General features: G+C 55.2%; 2 protein-coding genes across 5 annotated transcripts; one reads left to right on the plus strand and one right to left on the minus strand.

The window, feature by feature from the left end:
• Positions 1-284: 284 nt before the first annotated feature.
• Positions 285-5,434, minus strand: KLHDC8B (kelch domain containing 8B). Of its 3 annotated transcripts, none has more exons than XM_015077120.3 (6): positions 5,019-5,414; positions 3,551-4,059; positions 2,313-2,477; positions 1,735-1,959; positions 1,535-1,636; positions 285-1,143 (listed from the first exon to the last, which is right to left on the minus strand). In XM_015077120.3, exons 2-6 carry the CDS (start codon positions 3,924-3,926, stop codon positions 947-949), a joined length of 1,065 nt encoding a protein of 354 aa, XP_014932606.2. In that variant the 5' UTR covers positions 3,927-4,059; positions 5,019-5,414; the 3' UTR covers positions 285-946. The 3 variants fall into 3 exon arrangements, with proteins under 3 accessions (XP_014932606.2, XP_053075382.1, XP_053075383.1); XM_053219407.1 differs by lacking the exon at positions 5,019-5,414 and adding an exon at positions 4,549-4,982; XM_053219408.1 differs by lacking the exon at positions 2,313-2,477 and having other exon boundaries at positions 5,019-5,434.
• On the plus strand, positions 5,352-19,217 carry CCDC71 (coiled-coil domain containing 71). Of its 2 annotated transcripts, XM_053219401.1 has the most exons (4): positions 5,352-5,371; positions 5,871-5,949; positions 7,513-7,683; positions 11,557-19,217. In XM_053219401.1, exons 3-4 carry the CDS (start codon positions 7,631-7,633, stop codon positions 13,028-13,030), a joined length of 1,527 nt encoding a protein of 508 aa, XP_053075376.1. In that variant the 5' UTR covers positions 5,352-5,371; positions 5,871-5,949; positions 7,513-7,630; the 3' UTR covers positions 13,031-19,217. The 2 variants fall into 2 exon arrangements, with proteins under 2 accessions (XP_053075376.1, XP_026894496.2); XM_027038695.2 differs by lacking the exons at positions 5,352-5,371; positions 5,871-5,949; positions 7,513-7,683 and adding an exon at positions 7,920-8,967 and having other exon boundaries at positions 11,557-19,214.
• Positions 19,218-21,001: the final 1,784 nt, after the last annotated feature.

Genomic DNA, 21,001 nt, shown 5'->3' on the forward strand with positions numbered 1-21,001 from the left:
TTGAGGTCATCCTGACCCTGAGGTGCTTTGTTGTAGTTTTCTGAGCTTTTCTTTGACTATCGTGTGAGTATCCTCTAACACCAGGACAGTTGCGGGGGGTGGGGGTGGGGTAGACAGCAGTCATCCTATGTCACCAAAAGAGAAGCTGAGGCTTAGGTGGGGCTAAGACATCAGAGGCCAGATTCAAAAGGCTACTCTGAACCCTTATCCCTGGGAGAGTTGAGACTCCTGAAGGAAGGCCAAAGGTTGCAGGGGCAACACAGGAGTCCACACCAGGGACACACCAGATTTTAGCAGCACTTTTACTTTCATGTCTGAACTTCCTGGGTCCTCACAACAGCCCTGTGAGGTAGGTAGGGCAGGAAGGTTTCAGAGATCCCCATTTACGGATGAGGATGCTGAGGCACAGAGAGGTGAAATGACTTGCTCAAGATCACACAGTCAACAGTGTAAAGGGCCCAAAGCCTATATTCTTCCGGTCCTCTAAAGGTTCCTGTATCCACTCCTCCATCCCCTCTGTGTCCCCTGCCCTCTCTGAACCCTCCTGGGGCCACAGAGGCCTTCAAGGCAGGCTGGCAGCTAGGATTTTTCAGGAACAGCCATTGGGGTGAGACTGGTCAACTCTAGGTAGGCACTAATCCTGTGGGACATGAGGCCAGCTCTCCCAGCCTCCCACTTCCCAGTTAGACAGAGGGCCCAGTAGTTCCAGAGCAAGTGTGGAGCTAGGCGTGGTCCATGAATGAATGGGGATAAAAGTGGGTATAAGCATATATGTCCTGCACTAAAGACAAAGCCCCCCCCACCCTTTGAGACATTCGTCTCAACTGCCTGCCCCTGTGCCTCCCTCATCCCACAGAGCCACAGTGAGCTTCTTCAGCAGCAAAAGGAGCCACAGACATTTGTCTCTGGCACTGTGCTGCTCCAGTGGACCTGTCCCATCAGGCATTCAGACCCCATCACGCAGACACAGTGCCTCCACAGCTTGGCTAGGACCCTGGGCCACACCCCCAATGACAAACAGCCGGGGCCCAGCCTGCAGACTAGAACAGGAGCAGCGGGCTGTGGGCATGGCAGGCAGGGCCTCCCAGCGCCGCCGTGCAAGGCTGAAGCCCTCCACGGAGCCCAGAGGGCACGGCTGGTTTCCTGCAGGAAAGAGACAGAAGTTGTAAATGGCACAGACTGCAAGGACTCCAGCTCTTTTGCTTGGGTTACTAGGGCCTTGCTACTCATCACTCCCATTCATCATTCGTTCATTTCTTCGTATTTCTATTTGTCCATTCATTCAGTGGTCACTTGACCTGTTTCTGTCTCCTAAACCTCTGCTGGTACAAAGCCCGCAGTCAGGTGCTGAGGGACACCCCAAGAGTTAGGCCGTGCAGACCACACCCTGCCTGCCTCACAGATTGGGAAAGAGAAGCTCACAAAGCCCTGATCCCTGGAGTACCTGGAGAAGGGCAGGAGGGAGTGCTCATGCTTGGGGTTACTCCCGCCTGTCTTGGACTCGCCTCCTATCCCTAGCCCCACAGATACTCACCAAGGCCCCCAATGGCCATGATGTGGCCCCCAAGGGAGCCAACCACAAAGTCGGCCCTCTTATCCCTCATGCGCAGGCTGCGGGGCAGCTTGGTCCAGGACCCTGCAGAAAAGGGGAGGTCAGATCAAGTCCCCCAACACACACTGTGCCCCTCCATCCCACGGAAAGTGGGAGGCCAGCCCAGGCCAGCCACTGCTCACCATGTTCCAGGTCGAACATCTCCACAGTGTTGACAAAATGTGGGCGGGAGTAGAAATTGTGGGGCCCAGGCTGCTGCAGGCCACCCAGGCTAAAGACGTTGCCTTCTGCCATGGCACAGCCGGCAAAGGCTCGGCGGCTGGGCAGGCTTGGGTGCCGGGTCCAGGTACAGGCCTCCAGATCAAAAGCCTCAAAAGCAGTCACTGGGAGCTTTCCCTGGCGGCCCCCTGCCAATGGAATTGGAGCACCTTGGAAGGAGCCTAGGAGGCCTGGCAGGCTCCTCCTTCACCAGGTTGCTAAGCTTTTACTGCTGCCCACCTTAGCTACCCATACCCAGCTGTGTGCACAACAGAGCATGAATCACCCACCCTGAAGATCCTCAGGCATTGGGGTTTGGTTTTCCAGCCTTAGTAGGGCCACCAGAGGTCAGAGCCTCCAAGCAAGCCTGGTTCACCCAAAACTTCTCTTGTTCTGCCATCCCAGACTAAGCCTGATCCCAGCCAACCTATGAAGATAGGTGCTTCTGCACTTCGAGCCCCTTTCCCACATCCTTCCCCCGCCCCCACCCCCAGGCCCTTACCCAGGACATAGATCTTGTTCCCGTGCAGGAAGGTGGAAGCCCCGTAGCAGGGTGTGGGCATGGAGGGTAGTGAAAGCCAGCAGTCCCGCCTGGGCTCATACACCCGAACTTGGGCCTGGGGGGCCGTGTCAGGACCCATTCCCCCCAGAGCATACACCATACCATCTGCATAGAAAAGAGCGATTCAGAGTGCACCTCAGCCTGGCCAGGGCACTCTACCCTGACAGCTGCACTGGTCAGGTCTGGGGGTGGGTGGGGACCCACTTCTGTGTAGTACGTCTCCCAAGCAGAGGAAACCCTCCTTACTTCCCAGAGTGGGGGCTGGGAGAGCTAGGATTCCTGCTCTGGCCAGCGCCCCTCCAAGTGAAGAGCAGGAGGCAGATGATCTAATTATAATCCATCTCTGTCTCCCTGGAGATGCTATGGCAACCAAATCTGGCATCTAAGCAGGACCGGTGGTCAGACCTGGAGGCCACAAGGTGGGGACTTCCCTAGGGGAAGGAAGGTGGAGGATGATTTAAGTCGGGGAGGGGCATATGGGGATCTGCTCCGCATAGAGCTCAGACTGGGGAGGGAACTCTGGAGATCAGCTGGGGGCTGGGAGAGGAGCTTAGGCTTGTAGGATGGAGGTGCTGGCTGCAAGCCTTCTGCCAAAGAGCCCTGCCAGCACCTCTATATCCTGCCCTTTTAGAGTAGGTTCTTGCCCTGTTACACCCTCAGGGTCAGCTGGGAGCATGTCTGGGGGGCCTTGGGGAACCGGGTCAGTCAGCTGAGGGCTTCCATGGCAACCATCCCCAGGCTAGCTTGGCCTTCCCATCTCAGGCTCCCTGGTAAGTGTGTATATGGGAGGAAGGTGGGGGGAATCTAAGCACTTACTGGGCTCTGAGCCAAGGCCCTGTTCCCATCCCCCTCCCCCAGACTATTTATAACCCTGAGAGTCATTGAACTACTCCTCCTTGTGTCTTAGAGAGGAGGAATGGTCAGGGAGGTGGTTGGTGCCTCCCATCATTCTGAGGGCCAGCCTGGGCTCGTTCTCCCACTTCACAGCTGGAAAAGGCAGTTAAGGCTGCTGTTAGCTCAGCTCAGAGCTGGGTAGGAGAGGGTCTTTACAAGAATCAAATCTATGTCCAGGGTACTCAGACAAAATTTACATCTTTTTTCCAATCTCTAAGAGTAAGGGACCAAGGAAATGATGGAGGGTGTTGGAGCACCTCAGGGACCTCCTTAAGGCCACTCACCTCTCTCCACAGTTGCAACCCCCATGGCTGCCTGAGGGAGGGTGGCCCGACGCTCCCAGCGGCCCTCATCAGCCAGGAAGGCCTCCACAGCAGCTACAGGGCTCTGGCCCTCATCCACACCGCCCACCACTAGCACCTGCTTGCCCAGCACCACAGCAGCCGCACCAGCCCGGGCAGTGGGCAGGGGTGCCAGTGTGAGCCATGTATGTGAGGCCATGTCCAGTGTCTCAGCAGTGTCCAGGGGCAGTCCAGCCCGGCCACAGCCCCCCAACACTAGCAGGTGCCCATCCTGGTATGCCACTGTGCCATACACCCGGCAGGTGGGCATGGGTGGGAACACCTGCCAAGCAAAGGCCCGGCCACCTCCTGTAGCCATGGTGTTCACCTCCAGTGGTAGGCCATACTATCTGCTCAGGCTGTAGGCCTCACTGAGGGGCATGATGCGGCCTCATCTTGACTCTATCAGGACTACAGGGAGTGTCTGACCAATCCAGGGACCTTGCCTTCACCTGGAGGAGAGAGGGAAAACAAAGGGTCAGGGCCATTGACCAGTCCCTCGGGGTACAGTTGAGCAGTCTGTAGGTAAGGGCAGGACTGGCTCAGAATCACTGGTGGGAAGGCATGGGGGAGGACATACCCCTGTTGGCTAGCACACCACTGCTGAGGTGCCTCTGGGGTGGGAAAGAAGGCAGATTACCAGGTACTCAGGCAAATTCCCCTCTTCCTATGGGGCATGAAGGATTCTCCTCCCACCCCCTGCCTTCACCTAACACCTCCACCCCAGCCAAATCTAGGTCTAGGTGGTAGGTAAGTAATCTAGGTCTAGGTGGTAGGTAAGTTGACTAGGATAAGACACTCCACCCTGGCCCCCTTCCCTTCCTTTCAACAATCCTCATTCTGGTGCTTTGCATGAATGGAGTCCTACTGTACCCTCCCCTTATTGGCTTCCAGTGGGTCTCCCACATGCTGCCAGGGATCAGACTCCAGGGTATACTTACAACCCTTTTGGGGGCCATTCCATAGAGATCATCCATTCCCACCAGCAAAAGGCCAAGATCAGGGCGTTTGGGACTAGGAGAGGAGGAGATGGACGCCAGGGCCCCACATTCCCCCTTCAGGTCTACTATCAGGGGGTTGTTCGTGCCAGGTTCCCAGAGACCAGTCTCCTTGGTGTCCAGAAGTAGGGGAGGAGGGTTGATTTGGGGATCCCATGATCATAGGACTCTAGACTCCCATAGTCCAGGGCGTTTCCAGTAGGAATGAGCAGCTGGACTTCCACAGCAGATCCCCAAGTTCCTCAGCCTTTCCTTTCCCGTGGGGGGCACGCTCCTGGGACCCTTGGCGTGATGGCCTCCTGGCCCCAAACTTCCAGCTCGCGGGAGGCGGGGGGCGGGTCCAGGCGAGCGCGCTTGGGGCTCTGCGCCCAGCGCCCCAAACTTCCCCTGAGCGCGGCTCCTGCGGGACTCACCGGCCGGGGCTCCGGCGCCGCCGGGACGCGGGGTCCGCCGTTCCGGCTCCGTGCCGGCTCTGGCTGGGGCTGAGGCCAGCCTCCGCGGGGCTCCGGCGGGGCTCCGGCTCGGCTCGGCGCGGGGCGGGGCTGGACCGGGTCCGCCCCTCGTCCCCCCTCCCGACTGGGGAAAATCTCCCCCCGCCTTAACCCTGCACCTGCCGTGGCCAGAGCAGGGCGCGTCGACCCACAGTCACACGCAAACCGGTAAACAGACAAATGGACATGTGGACGCTGGGCCTGTCCAGGATTTAGCGTCCGACCTCGGGCGGGAGGAGAAATGAAGCAGCAGTGAGCAGCACAACACGTGTGTGGTGGGGAATCGTTCTGAGTGGGACCCAGCCTGGGGAACACCCGCGGGGGAAGGGGCGGAGGGCGGGCTAGCAGAACCAGCAGGCTTGGGGGACCGGCGCCCGCCCACCGGCACTAAGCTCAAAGAGCCCAAAGACCGGCTTCGCGGCGGCGCCCCCTGGAGGACGTTTGGGGCGTGGCCTGGGCCTTTGGTGGGGTCGGTGGCTGGGTCGCACTTCCCCAGGCACACAGCAGGGCGCTGAATAGGTCCTATGGTGGACAGTGAGGCTAGCAGGGGATGGAGGAGCACACAGTGCCGGCCTCAGTGCTTGACAGGCCCTTCCACAGGCCTGGGTGGGGAAAGTTCTTGTGGGGAGGGTAGCTCTGAGTAAGGGATGAACTTTAAGAATCAGAGGCCAGGCAGGTCTCTCTCTAGGGCCTGAGGCCTGGGCTACTCTGGGGCCCAAGACATTTTGTGACTGTTCATAGCAAGTTGGTATGACAGAGGCCTATTTATTTCAGACCCAGACCCTGGCCCAGCCTATCTTCTGAGCATGCAGAGTATTGGCTAAGTCTGTGAGCTGGGAGCCCATTCGTGCAGGTTGGTGGTCACCCAGAAGAAATCCTGTGGGTTTCTGTGCTTGCTACTATCTTGTCCCTCTTTCATGGACAGTGTGTGTCTCACTTTCCCCAGAAGCACATCTGGAGGTAAAGATAGCAGTATATATAGTTAATGTGGGAGATGAGGCCAAGAAGCACCAGCAGAGGAGTGGCAAAAAGAGAAAGCAGCCAATAAAGGGTGTGTCATCAAGCAAGTTACCACTGTTGGCAACTGGGACCAAATCTTGCTGGGTTCTCTCCCAGAGCAAAGGTTGCTTGAGGAATTCATTCTCAAATCTCCATCAGTCACGGGTTGAGAGCTGCTGGGGGGGGGGGGGGAGGCACTGAGTCCTTGGTTTGCCAGACTTCTGAAGCCTGCCCTGAGTGTGGGCAGAGCCTTCTCCATGACTAGAGAGAGAGTCCAGCTCCTTTCACAGGCTGGCAGTTGGAGTTGGAAGGACTACATGGAAATGGTGGTATCAAGGCAGGTTTCAGAACCTGACTAGGTGGCTTCCATCCTCTCACTTCACTCTGCCTTTCACTTGCTCTTCACTTAGCGCACTTGTACCTTCCTCCACGGGGTGTTCACACTGCTCTGCAGAACCCTCACATTTCCCACTATTCCCTTTCCAGGCCCTTTCCCCTCTCCATTCCAGCAATTAAGCGCTTAAAAGCCTCCTACTTTAAGACACATCCCAGTACCCCCAAGTCCCTCCAGCCTCCCCTTCCTCCCCTCCAATCACCTGCTACCTGCTACTTCATGTCCACTGCTCCCCCCAAATTGCTCTTGTCAAAGTCTCGATGGAACACCATATAGCTAAAACTACAGGTCCCTATGGTCTTCATCTCAACTGAAATCTTGCTGACATCTTCAGAGTTTCATTCCTTGTGACCTTGGCACCTCTGCTCCTGCTTGTGCTGCTTCTCAGAGTCTTTTACAGGCTCTGGTTCCTCTTCTCCCTTGGAAGTGGCTCCTGAAGATCCAGTCCTGGCTTTTCTCTTTGTCACACTGACTCCCTCCTTGAGTGATCCCTCCCAGGCCCACCGGCCTCACCCACAACTAGATATCCACCAGATCTCTGATCAGGTGGAAATGGGTCTAGGTCCCATCACTCAGGGCTGTAAAAGATGCCAAATGGAGAGCAAGAGCTGTATCCTGGGACAACCTTGTGGTCTCTGCCAACCTCATCCTGTCTGATCCCAGTTATGCCTACAGGGTCAGCATCCACCAAATTCCAGGTCAGGTCACACTTTTCTCTGATGAATGCTCCCAGAGTTCCATCTGGAACATACTGAGCACCAAGAGGCAGAAGGGTCAGCTTCCCCTCAGAGTGCTAGGTACCCATAACCCTGACCCCTAACCCCTACTATCCCTCCAGTTCTAATGTCTGCAAGGGATACAGCCTGGGGATGGATCTACCCTGCTAAGTCCTCCATTTTTCACTGAACTCTGGGATGGACATCACCAGAGAGGGATTCCCCCTTCCAGGACATGCCTAAGTCCATGCCATCCCTGATGGCTGAGCTCTACCTCTTCATGGGACTTGTTTTTTTTTTTACACAGTCCTGGAACCACCTACATACAGGGGGCCAACACTGCTGACTTTGGAGAAGCTGTGGAAGACAACTGGGGTACAAGATGAGGCTGGATTGGTCCTGAGAGTAGCAGCTAATTCTCAACCATGGATGGGGCAGAGACAGAACTCACCCACAGTTGGAGACTGGGCATACCAATGTGGGACTTCCTGATTGTACTAGGAGATCCTGGCCCTTGGGACCCCACCATTCTCCTCTTTCTAACAGAATGAAGAGTTAGAAGCACTGACCCCAAAAGAGCAGGAGTTTGCATTTACTGTTGCACACTTTTGCTATGCTTGAAGGCACTGAGGGCCTTACCATGAGTGCTGAGGCCTTAGGAAGCTCAGAGGTGCCAGCTGAGGCCTAGGGAGGGCGGGGGTGAGTGTTTCCCTTTAGGGGTGCCTAGACCCTTCTATGCCTAAGGATCCTGGGGTCATATGAGGAGGGAGAAAAGCTATTAACCAGTCCCTAAATGAAGCATCTTGTGACTGCCCACAGGCTTCCACCTACCCTCAGCTACTAAATTTGGCACCATTGTACATGTCAGGGTCCAAGAGTTGTGGCAGTATTTCTGCCTCATAGCTCAGGCTCTAACTGAAGTACGAATGTCCCCACTATCTCATCCATGAAACCAGAGTTTCCATGCTGGCTCCCATCCTGGACTTGGGGGACCCCTGACTAAGATAGGCCTTTGGTCAGAGACTGACCTCTTAGACTGCTAGAGTTAATTTTGACCTGTGTCCTCTCATCTGGTGCTGCTTGGGCAATGGGCCCTGTAACCACCATGCCTCTGCTGGCCCCAGCAGTACAGGTAGAGAGACTGAGGTCCCAGTCTCCTAGGCAAAGGACAGGAATTCTGGGAGGCAGGACTTCCTGCCATTGACAGGGCTGGGGTTGGGCAAGGGTTCTCCCACCACACCCATGTACATGCTCTTAGGCAAGTACCCTCAGGCCCACATTGGTATGCTAGGACTCTCAGATTGTACATGCCCAATTTTGGGCTGTGTGCACGCCAGCACCATCCTTTCACATGGGCCTCATTGTCAGGAAGAGAGGCAGGGCTACTGCCCTCAGAGGAGATACCCCTGCAACACTCCCAGCGAGGCAGGGGACATTCCTCTTTCCCTCAAGTCAGGAGCTTGGGACTGAGGCAGGCCTTGTCCACAGCCTCTGAGAGCACCTCTGCTCCTCAGACTCCTGCACAGGACTGGATGGATTTAGAGCGGTCCCCGCAGCCACCTCCTCCAGGAAGCCTTCCTAGGTACCCACCTACCCCGTTCCCAGACTTTGGGGGAAACGGGGTCTCGGGGGGTCAAGGGTCACTAGGGCGTGCCAGGTCCCGGAAGCGGAAGCGCGGCGCGCTTCCGGTGCGCAGCGGGCGGCCATGTTGGAGCAGCGGAGGCGGCGCAGAGGCGCGTCCTGGGTCCCCGCGGCGGCGCCGGTAGGTTGGGGCCATGGGCCTAGCCGCGCCGCGGAGGGGCCGTCCGCGAGGCGACAGGGCGGATGGGCCGGGCGGTCGGCCTTTTCGGGACCCGCGCCCTCCACTAGCCCGGCCAAGATCCTCCCCCACCCCCACCCCCTGCTCAGCGACCCCACCCTGGGGCTGCGCGACCGGGTCGGGCTCGCCCCGCCCGCCCCGCGCGTTTCGCTGCCTTCAAGATCCCCGCTCCTACCCGCGGCTCAGGCCCCAGGGACGCGGACTCCCAGGCCAGTGGCCCTGATCTGCCCCCAACCTGGTCCCCTTTGGATGAGGCCTCTCCTGTCTCCCATCTTTCATCAACTTCCCTGTCGGCCCCGGGGGCACATGTGAAGGGAAGTCGGGGACCAGACTGCAGCCTCTGTTTCCGGAGCCTCTTGGAAAACCCAGAAGACCCCTCCCAAGAGTCTAGACCGACCTGGGCGGAAGAGCCCTCGGTTCACCCCTAATATCTGTGCCTGCGGGGAAACAGGCTCCTCCCTATTCTACAGTTCACAGCCCTGAAAACTACATCCCCTGGAAAGAAAAAAATAAAAGAAGTAAAGTCATGTGCAAGGATTGTGTTTGGAGAATGGCCTCTGGAGAGAGGAAGTGCCAGAGACACCTGAGGATCCAAGAATGTTTCCAAACAAAGAGCCCCAGGGCACTTCCTCCAGGGGATTCTGAAAACTTCCTCTGCTCCATTAGGGCGGTGGGAAGAAGCTGCACAGACGCGCCTCCTGGCCCCAGGGACTTGCCTGATCCCAGCTGATCTTTTAATGCTGTGGTACAGCTGGGATCAGGCTCCCTCTGGGAGCCCTCAGTACCAGGTTAGGCATTAGACATTAGTCATGACTGATGGCCTGTGGCTTCTTCAGAGAAGCCTGGGACAACTTGAGTGTGCCCAGACAGCTCCATCTGGGCTGTACTGAGGTCTGCAGCCCTCCAGACCCTAGTTAGGACAGCTCAGATTTCTAGTGTCCACCTTATTAGCCATCCTGTTGGAGCCTTTGGCTGTCAGACCTTGAGCTCTTGGTCTGGCTGCTTGACCCACAGGCAGCCTGGTTGCCCAGACATGTGTCATGAGTATCTGCTACTTATCTTTTTAGTTTCTGTTGAAGGAGAGTCTGACTCTTGCTTTGAGGTTAGTCTCCATGATTTGAGTCCTGGGAGTCAGGCTTCTGAGCCTGTCTGGGGACTCCAAAAGCAGAACTTCTGGTGGACAGGGAGGTTCACCCCTGAGCACCTGGATAACAGCAGCTGGAGGAACAGAGGTGGGCATTGACATTGAGTGTAGGTCTGGGCTCTTTGACTAGACTTAAAGGCTCATGTTGCCCTGCTCTCAGCTGGTTTCACAGCTAGACCACCCAGCCCTGACCACAGACTCCAGTCACACACATTAAATGTGCCTTACTGTTTCTCATTTCTAAGACATTGTATTGGTTGTTCCCCTTTTTGCTCCATTTCCATCTGGTCCTTCCTATTCATCACTCATGTCCCACCTAGGTGTTGCCTCTCCTAGGAATCCTTCCCTGACCCACTGGAAGGCTGAGCTGGGTGTCAGTGTGCACTCCCAAGAACTTTCATGGTCTCTGTCTTGCTTTCTGTACAGGACTCCTTGAAGACGGACATTCACCTCTATTCCCAGGGTTGAGTCTAATACCAGGTTTCTGGCCTCAGAAAATAGAGAATTGAGTTAAAATGGGCCAACCAAGCCCAAATCTTCCTAGGGACCCAATAGCATGTTAGATGGCTCTGATGAGCTTCTGGACATTTATCTCAAAACTGCCTTTGACCCATGTGGGTCCCTCCTGCCACCCTGATCCTCACCCTGCCACTATAGTAAGTCAGGAAACCAGGGCTTTGCCCCAAGCAGTGGCTCACTATGGCAAGAGCCCTGTGTATCCATAGTTGTTATTAAGGAGAGCACAGGCCCTGGTGGACTTATTATCTACATGCCTTGTCCCTTATCCCAGTGCTCTTTTTTTTTTTAAGTTTAGTTAATTATTTTAAGAGAGGAAACCAGTGGGGGAGGGGCAGAGAGAGGAAGACAGAAGATTGAAGCTGACTCTACGCTGACAATAGCCCAATGTAGGGCTTAAACTCATGAACCATGAGATCATGACTTGAGCCAAAGTCAGATGCTCAACTTACTGAGCCACAGGTGCCCCAATCTTTTTTTTTTAATTAATTAAATGATATATTTTCTTTTTTTTTAATTTTTTTTGTTAACGTTTATTTACTTTTGAGACAGAGAGAGACAGAGCACGAATGGGGGAGGGTCAGAGAGAGAGGGAGACACAGAATCTGAAACAGGCTCCAGGCTCTGAGCAGTCAGCACAGATCCCGATGCGGGGCTCGAACTCACGGACCGCGAGATCATGACCTGAGTCGAAGTCGGCCACTTAACTGACTGAGCCACCCAGGTGCCCCTAATGATATATCTTCTTTAAGTAATCTCTACACTCAACATGGGGCTCGAACTCACAACCCCGAAATCAAGAGTAACATGCTGTACCATCCCAAACGCCCTTCAGTGCCATTCTTACTGATTCTTTTCTTCTTGTCTTGGAGGTGCCAAGCGCTGATTTGCGGATACCCAGGCAGATCTGCAGTGCCTAATGCCATGAGCGTGGTGGTGCAGCATGTGGAGGAGAAAGCTGTGCACTCCTGGTCGCGGATCTCCACGGCAGGGAAGAAGGCCCTGGAGGAGGCGCTGCTTGTCTTTAACCCCATGAGTCAGGATCTCAGTGCCACAGAGGCCCAGCTTGTAGCCTTCCTGCAGGGCCTGCGGGATGATGGCTTCCAACCTACCATCCTGCGCAGCGGTGATGTCTATGGCTATAGTTCATGCACAGCTAACCCCCCAAGCCAGACGAAGCTGCAAGCTCGTGCCCCCACCCCAGCTGCCACATCACCTCCAGCCAGTGCTCCCCGAACTGCCATGCGACTGCCTGCAGGCCGGGCCACGCTGCTCCCTATGCCACTATCTGGAAGGCTGGCCAAAGCATCCACACCAGCCCTTGCCAAGCACGCTACCACCAACCTGCTGCTGAGCTCCCTGAAGCAGTCAAGTGCCAGCCGTGCCCGGGGTGCAGCAGTGGGCTTCCCTGCCCACCTCTATCCAGGTGTCTACCCTGCCATGCGGCTCTCTGTTGTCCTTGAGGCCCTGGTTCCACTAAAGACTCCCATGCCCTGCTTGGGTGCCAAGCACAAGGCACAGTCACTGCAGCTCTCACTTGCAGACTCTCCCCTGAAGCTGCGCAAAGGTCCAGGGAAGAGACCAGGGAACTCTCGGCCCAAAGCTCCCAAAAAAGGCACAAGCAAGGGCCCCAAATGTCTGACTCATAGAGGCCCCAGGGCCAGACCCCAACAAGGCACTATGCCCCGGAAAAAGACCTGCAAAGCTACTGGGTCCCTCAGTGGCCTACAAATGAAAAGTGGCTCTGCCCTGGGTACCAGAACATCCCAGGCCAAGGCAGCTCGAACACTGGCCAAAGCTGCCCAGGCCAAGGTGGCTCGAACACAGGCCAGAGCTGCCAAGGCCCGGGCAAAAGCCAAGGCAGCACAGATGAGGGCCAAGGCCAAGGCAGCACGGATCAGGGCCAAGGCCAAAGCAGCACGAATCAAGGCCAAAGCCAAGGCTATGCGGGCCAAGGCCAAGGCGGTGCGGGCTAAGGCCAAGGCAGTGGGATCTAAGGCCAAGGTAACTCAGACCCAGTCCAGGAGCAGAGGCAGGCCAAAAGGGTCTGTTCAGACCAGGACTGCAAGAAGGGGCCAGAAAAGCCACCCTGAGACTGTGGGGCAGAAGAGGAAAAGGGCTGAGGAGGCAAAGGATCTTCCTCCCCGGAAAAGAACACGACTTGGGTCCCGATCCCCTAAGGCATGGCTAGGGCCTGGAACAGCAAAGCTGCTGAAATTCCGGGCCATCAAGGTGGACAGGCGGTCCTCAGACGATGAGGTTCGGCAGCGGGCTCAGCGGATCCTCCGTGTGAACCTGTCCCCTGTAATACAGCTCCAGCCATTGCTGCCATACTCAGCACTCTGATTCCTTCATGTAGCAATGTTTGGGGAAACTGAGCCCAGTTGTCTGTGTGACCAGTGGCACAGTGTGCAATGCCCATGGATTCTACAACCCCAAGGACTCCGGGTGCCTCTCCAGGGCCCTGAGAGCCACCATTCTCCTTTCAGAGACTGGAGGATATGGGGTGGTATGGGCGGGTGGGAGGGGTGTTCTCATGGCGCGATGCACTGTGATTTGTTACTCTTCAAGTTGTACCTCCACTGTTCCATCTATCACGTTTTATACCTTTCCACCTTCCAGTCTCCCTGCCCACCCTTCATGGTCTTTTTTGTGTTTATAGCTGCTGGTAGGCCAGCTTGAGCATATAGGAGGAGTGGCCCCAGGAACAGGGCTGCCAAAGTGGGTCCTGGTAGCCCCGGACAAGTCCTGGATGTGAGTGAAAAGAGTAGCTCCCAGGCTTCTCTAGAGGTGCTGGCCTTTGTAGATGTGTGAGAAGCTGCCCCTAAGGGCAGGGGCAGAGCCACTCTATGCCTCCCTTAGGTCTGCACTGACCAGGTAGGCCCCCTGCAGGAGGACAGTAGGTGGCTCTGTGGGGAACTTTGCAGCCAGCAGGTTTTTAGGCCAGGGAAAGGGGGTTTTGTGGTACTACTCCCCAGGGGCCATTGTCTCCTACCCTGCTCTGGCTGAAACTTTGGGGCTTTGCCTGAGCTTGTCTGGGGCAGGGCCAGGCCTAAATTAGCTATAGTATTTCTGCCTCTCCTTGTTCCAGCCTCATCTTCCCCAGTTGATAGCAAGGGGTTGGGAGTTGAGTCAGAGGCCAGGGCTCTGGGTCATAGAGCCACAGAGTCTGTCCACTGACTGCAGAATTTTCACCTTGGATGAGTTGGGTACTCTTTTAACTGAACCAGGAGAGTTTCCACACTGCTTCACCCCATCAGCAGTGCTTTCTGCCTGGGTCCCAAGCACTCTGTTTCCAGGTCCAGCCTTATGCCTCCCAACAGGGGCCTGTGTATTTCAGACATTTCCGCTCTTCATGCTTTGGAGAGGGGGCTGGGCCCCAAGCAAAACTAGGTCTCTGCCCATTTGCCACTCCTTTCCTGATTGCCCAGCCCAAAGGCAGTGCCTGGGGCTGGCAGGGACAGGGACACATTCCCCAGAGGCTCCTAGAGACCTACAGCCTTTCAGGGATAGAGGTGGGAGCCTCATTTGAATGAGAATTGGATCTTTTCTGTCTCTATGGGTTAGTCTGAATCCTGGCCCCACTAGTGCCAGCCATATTGGATGGCAGACCTGTAGAGAAGTTCTGTTTGCTTCTTGGTACACCCTCCCCACCTTTATTCTGCATCTGGTGGCTGCAATTAATAGGGTGTGACCTCCATTGGCTCCCAGGCTCTGGGGACCCCCTTTGCTCCCAGCCTCACCATGGCTTCACAGCCCTGCATGCTCCTTGTCTCTGGCAATCCTGCTTTTATCTACCATGTGAGTATGGGGCCACACCCAGCTCCTCAAGGGCAGCCTGCTGTTCATCCTCTCAGGTCTGATTTCAGCTCCCATGGCCCAGGACCCCCAGCCTGGCTAGGCCTCCTCTCCAGTCTGCAGCTCCTTTCAGTTCTGCTTCTGCCACCAGCGGGTGAGAGGTTGGCTTTCGCTGAGAGCCATCCAGAGCAGGAGAAAAAATCTCCAGGCCTCTTTTGGGGCAGAATGAGGTGGGGGAACCCTTAGGATCTCTGTTCAGATGCTGTCCTTCCCAGTCCAGGCTTCCAGAACAATTGAGGAGGTGTCAGACACACTTCCCCTACCTGAATGCTCAAGTGGCAGCTGCTACCCACCTACTGGCAATTTGATTGTTGGCCATGGCCAGAACTTTGTCCTCCTATGGTCTCTGAGCCCTACTGCATTGTCAGTCACCTCCAGGTGGGGAGGAGGATGAGGGCTCTGGAGATGGTATCTCTGGGTTTTCCTGGGCAGGTTTGGCTTTGTGGGGGTTCAGATCATTGCTGGGAGGGGGAGGCCTGTGCTGTGAAATTTGGGGCTTGGGGGCCAACCACGTACCTCTTGCAGAAATCTGAGAATTCCTTCTTTTGTGACATTTGGGATCAGGGAGGCCATGACACTGAGAATGTGATTTGAGTGGTCGTGGAAGAAACAAGACCTGATGGCCAGCAGAGAGAGGTGATGGTACCCGTGTGCCCATGTGTGCAGGTCTAGGGTCAGGGCTCAGTCACTCTGATTGGCCCTTGTGGTTACAGGTGTTGAGAACGTCACCATCCAGCTGGACCTAGAGAGTGCCTTCTACATTACCCACCTCATCATGACGTTCATCATGCCCCAGCCTAAAGGCTTGCTCTGTGCCTCCTGACCTCACAGCCACCAGTGATGCTTCCCTCTGGTGACCCAAGGACCCCCTCTTGTCCTCAGACATTCTGCCTGGCAACTCTGCTTCTGGAGCATTCAGTGGACCATGGCCACTCGGCATGTATGCTGATACTTTGCCTACAGCTGCTCAGGCCTCTTTCCTGGGATCCCTCCCACCCCTAGCCACAGAAACAGGGCTGGTTTGTGACCAGCATTACTCCAACATTGAGCCTTCTGCTGAGGGCAAGGTCAACCTAGAGGAAGGGAGGTTGGGCCCTGGGGTGAAGCCAGAGGCACAGGTTTGCTTCTTCCAGGTTATTTTCAAAGTTCTGGACCCAGCCATTTTAATGGAGAACCCAAACAATCCCAGGATTCAGGGTAATCCTCTCCACAGCCAATCCTGTGTTCCTTGCATGTCAGGACAGCCAGATAATGCAGGGAGGTGAGGTCCTGCTTGGGTGTGTACACCAGTGAGGTATGGTAGGAGGCAAGCCAGCTCCCTCCCCCAGCATTATTCTCTGGCTCTATCCCATCATGGTCCTCTATTATGGACCTAATATGGCCCCCCTTTCCTGTCCCATCATTGTTCCCCATACCTATGCCCAGTGTATAGGGACTGGCAGTTTGTATCTCTGCCCCATCACAGATTCTTTGTGGGACCCCTTTGTGGTTCCCATCACTACTTTCTATGCCAGCTATCAACAATGTACCCCATTTCTGCACCTGTCTCTATACCTTATAACTGTCCCTTTTATGAGCCTCCATCACAGCCCCTATCCTGGTCCCCCTGACTCATCACCCTGATGAGTCCTCATCCTGATTCATCACCCTGGCCTTACTTGGTGTCTGGCGTCTCTGCAGCTGCCTCTAGGTGGCACCAGGGCATCTCTGGGTTGTGACCTCTTTCTTGTAAAACAAGTCTTGAAAGACAAGACACATAACCATAACCCAGCAGGGCAACCCAGAGTCAGGCCAGGTGAGTACTAAAGCATGACATACCCCAACCTGGCTTTTTCTCTACTCTCCACCCACCTTGACTGGTTATTACCAACTACTTGCCCTGAGCCCCCATGCTAGGTTCCCAAGCAGGTCTTGCTTGCTCTTCTGATCAGGAGAGAGACACTCAGCAAAGGGAGGTATAAGAGGAAGCTTGGTTCAGTAACTGACTTAAGCTGTGGAGCAGAAAGGAGCCATGGACCCATCTGTCCCATGTGTACATGGAACAAGTGCCCATTGAGCTCCACTGTGTGCCAGACATCTGTCTTCTGAGCAGTGTTCAGTGGGGAGCAGATAAAGTGTCTTGGATCTGACATGAAAATGAGAAAAACTTGATAAATAAGCAAACTAATACCATATATGGTTTGGCTGGATGGTAAACTGATTTCTAGTTTTGATGATAGACTGGGGAATGGGATGGTTTACTGCAATGGGGAAGCAGTTTTCAACTAGTAATGCCAGGATGGGGTATCCAGGAAGAGGTGGGATTGTGCAGGTCTCACCTCAGGAGTGATGTCATGGTTGGAGCAGTGCAGAGGTAGAATTATCACCATTAGACTGTGGTCATCCTAAGATGGTATGCCTAGAGGAGCAGGTATGGGGGAGTCCCACAGCATGAATGCTGGAGGAGGTGGCTGCAATGATGCAGAGAGAGAAGAAACCCTACCCCTATTCCATCCCAGCCATAGAGGGATGATGATCAGTGCACCTGAGGTCCCCAGTCTGTGTCTCCAGAACTCTTTCATGTGACAAATCTCCATGTGAACTCCAAATTGCACACGCTGGGTGATAGGCTGCTGGAGGAGCCTAAAGAGACACCCCTTCTACTACTATGTCCTTTAGGAGCTTGTGGCCAGAGGCAGCTGCCTATGCCATGGCCATGCCTCTGAGTGCAGGCCCACAGCTAAGGCCCCAGCCAACATGAAAGGCATGGTGAGCGCCATGAAAGAGGCATCCTGTGGCTGCTGGGGGTGGGCAAGCTGGGGGACTGGGGCAGACTCATCTTGCTCTCCTCCCTGCCAGGTGCGTGGCCTTTGCATCTGCCATCGCCACACAGTTGGTACCCACTGTGAGCATTGGTAGGACCTATGCTATTACCACCTATGGCATGCAGCAGAGCCTGGGCACCCCCACACCTGGCAGGATACGTGCCGTGTCCTCTGTGCCTGACCATAATTGCCTAAGTCAGCCCGCTCCATATCCATCTTCCTTGTTCTGCCCCAGAATGCAAGTGTAATGGGCATGCCCACAGTTGTCATTTTGACATAGCCCTGTATCTGGCATCTGGCAATGTGACTGGAGGCGTGTGTGATACATGTCAGCACAACACAGCTGGGTGCCACTGTGAACTCTGCCAGCCCTTCCACTGAGATCCCCAGGAGGAACCCCATTCTCTTCACTCTTGCAAACGTGAGCCTTCCAATCCCCAATCCCACCTCTGACCCTGATCCTTCAGCTCCATGGTGACCTCTGACCTAACTCTGTCCTCACTTCTGACCCATGATTCAGCCTGTGACTGTGACTCTATGGCTACTTTGGAAGGGGGGTTGTGTGATGCCCGCACAGAAAGACCCACAGCCTCCTCTCTGGGCAGTGTCACTGCAGAGTTCATGTCGGGCCAGTGCTGTGACTTCTGCCGGCCTGGTCACTGTGGCTTAAGCCCCACTCAGGCAGAAGGTTGTCAGTGTGAGTTATCCTGAGAGTAGACCCAACCCTCATGTCCTTGCTCTGCCCCCAATCACTGCTCTAATGACACATGCATGCACCTATCCCTGCAGGAATCCCAATAGCACCCTTCGAGCCCTGTGCCCTAGCCCGTAGACACTACCCCTGAGGCAAGGTCCCTGGCACTCATGCCTGTGATACCTCCAGCAGTGCCTGTCACTACAAACGCTTTGTCTCTGGATGGGACTGCAGACTTTATCTGGTAAGCCTTGCCCCACCTTCTGATTTGACCGTGATTTTGGGCACTAGGCTTCTAGCAGCTGACAAGTATAAGGCTGTATAATCAGTGTGACTCTAGACTGAGCCTTGCACATGGGTTGGTTCTACTCCTTGATCTGGTTACCAAGGTCAACACCACCTCAGCTAGCTGAACCAGCATATGCCCTCAGGTGGGAGCTTTGGGAACATAAAAGGAAAAGCAATGAAGCAAGTTACAACATATTGTGCACTGGGTTTAAAGATGTTTCGCAACAAACATATTTGGAGGAAGACTCAGTCCAAGAAAGAATTCCATCCACTTCTTGCCTTTCCTTGAACATAAATCCTTTAACTTTTACTTTAGCCTCTGCAGTATCCTCATCTTACCTCTTATGAAGCTGTGCAGGAGTATACTGAGGTCTCCTCACCCCCTCTCAGCTACAGCCAGAGGAGCATTGAAGCCCTGTGCTCACTCCCCTTCCTCTTGCAACAGGCAGTCCCAGCATATGACCTCCTAGGCCCCAGATCTTCCTGTCCTTTCTCCACCTACTTGCTCTCTCTTACAGTCCGAGTTCTGGAGTCTGAGCGGTGACTCTTTGGGCTACGGGCCTTGTGACTATGCCTACAGCAATGGGTACAAGGTAGGGCCTGGGAGTTGGGATCAAGTGATAAGAATCAGGAGTTGACTCTCCTTCCCTGCCCCCACATTAGTTCAGGTGTTCTGCTGGGGAGGGCCTCTGCCTGTGCCACCCCCACCTCCATGGCTGCCATGAATTCCCATCTGGGCACTTCTGTGTTGCCCTTGACCAAACCACTGCTGAAGCTGAACTTGGCCAGGGCTTCCAGCCAGCTGACCCCCTGTTGCCGATGAGTGTCCAGGAGGAGCAGGGGCAAGAGAAAACCAAAGCTTAGACTTGGTTTTCAGGGGAGGGAGGGAGTGTGTGGAGACGACTGGTTTGAACAAGAGGCTGGGCTGGGTTAGGAAGGTGAGGAAGTCTAGGTGGGAGCATCAGCATGGTCAGAGGTTTGGTGTCTTAGAGCCCATATTTTCAGGGCAGTGTGGGAGAGGAGAGAGCCAGAATGTTAGAGGACACTGACACTCAACTTGTCCCCAGAGAGCCCCCTAGCCTGCTCCTCCCCACTGTACAGTCTTGGGGGCCTCTCCTAGTTGGCTCTGGCCCCAACTTTGTAGACAGCATGACCCTCCGTGTGCCCACCATCCTGATGGCAAACCTATTACAGTAGCCAATTGCCCCAGGTGAGGAGTCTGAGAAATAGGTTGGGGTCATAGGACACTAGAGCCTTAGTAGGGATGGGATCCCTGGGATCTTCGGTTAATGGGAACCTAAGTCCTGGGGGTCCAGGTCTTGGGGTGGTCTGGGCCTGAGTTTGTGTCTTGTATCCAGGCCCTACCTGTTTCACCTCCTGGGACCAACGTCTAGCTCTGCTCCAGCTGCAGCTAGAAACTGTGGCCCAAGAGGTGGCCCCCCTACACAAGGGGATGCCTGGCTGGGGTGCCCAGGGCTAGGGTGGACACCTACAGGCCCTGGAGGCGGTACTCCACCAGGCACAGACTCTCCTGGAATCTTCTTCACCCATTGTGGGGACTCTGGAGCAACTAACAGAGTGGATAGCTGGATTCAGGCCAGGGGTCTTGGGTCAGTAAGGGGGAGGTCTCCAGCTAGCTTCTCAGGGTTGGGGATTCAGGGGGTCTCAGGTTGGCCTGTCTTGCGTCCTGGGTCTGGGAGTCAGGTGGGTTTTCCTGAGTGAGGAGTCATAAAGGAGAGTACATCTTCCTGCAGGAAGAAAGTGACTGCTTTGGCTCAGACACGGTGGGCCACAGGACAGGTTGTGGCAGAAAGAGAGCCATGAGTTACGAGGCAGTGTGAACGTCTGGAAGAATTCTCCTGGGAGCTAAACTGTGTCAAGGGCTTGCCTGGCCCAAGAGGGCAACAGGAGCCCAAGATGAGGCCTAATGAGCAGGTGAATGGGCAGCAGGTGAGGGTAGGGGCTAGGCTGGGGCAGAAGGAAGGGGCCAGGTGCTTTTGCTTATGTACCTGGGGAAACCCAGAAGGCTAATTGACCCTGCCTCAACTAGTGGAGTCCTGAGCCACCCCTCTATCCATCCCTGCCATCCCCTGCAGATGCTGAGGCCCAAGCCTCCTCAGCTGCCTGCTTTCCCAAGAGGCCCTGCTTGGAGCCCAGGTTGTGACCACATTTGGAGAATGAGACAGCATCCTAGGACAGGCCCAAGAGACTGGTGGTGGACAGAGCAGCTGCTGTGGGGGATGGGCCAGCCAGGGACAGGAGCAACTATGTGGGAGCTGAAACTGATGAAGCTGGTTGACAGGATCTAGATGTTGTGTCCATAGCTTCTGAGACTCCTAGTCAAAGTTGAAGTGGTGGGTGGAGAGATGGATCACTATAGGGGGTTTCGCCAAGGCGAGGACTTTCTTCTAGCCAAAACCTGGGTGTAGGGCAATAGGGGATATCTGAGACATACAATTCTCACTGGATCATCTAGCTTGTTTACAGGAATGCAGGGGTTGGGGACCTGGACTGGCCTATGTTCCTGATACCCTGTGGTGTTGCCTCTTGCCCTGGGACCCTGCCACTACCCAGTGGGCTCTGGTTGCTTCCCATAACTTTTCCAATAGCCTTGATATAGCTGCCACAATCCTAGGGCAGCATTAACCAACTAGTACAGAGCCATTGGGGCCA

This window comes from Acinonyx jubatus, chromosome A2 (assembly GCF_027475565.1).
Source record: "Acinonyx jubatus isolate Ajub_Pintada_27869175 chromosome A2, VMU_Ajub_asm_v1.0, whole genome shotgun sequence".
Classification (NCBI taxonomy): domain Eukaryota; kingdom Metazoa; phylum Chordata; class Mammalia; order Carnivora; family Felidae; genus Acinonyx; species Acinonyx jubatus.

Coding starts and splice junctions, on each gene's coding strand:
- KLHDC8B (XM_015077120.3), bottom strand. CDS start 3,926: ATGGCTACAGGAGGTGGCCGGGCCTTTGCTTGGCAGGTGTTCCCACCC. Junction 2,478..3,550: donor GGTTGCAACTGTGGAGAGAG/GTGAGTGGCCTT, acceptor TTTTCTATGCAG/ATGGTATGGTGTATGCTCTG. Junction 1,960..2,312: donor GAACAAGATCTATGTCCTGG/GTAAGGGCCTGG, acceptor TTCCATTGGCAG/GGGGCCGCCAGGGAAAGCTC.
- CCDC71 (XM_027038695.2), top strand. CDS start 8,513: ATGCCCAATTTTGGGCTGTGTGCACGCCAGCACCATCCTTTCACATGG. Junction 8,968..11,556: donor GGGTCCCCGCGGCGGCGCCG/GTAGGTTGGGGC, acceptor CTTGTCTTGGAG/GTGCCAAGCGCTGATTTGCG.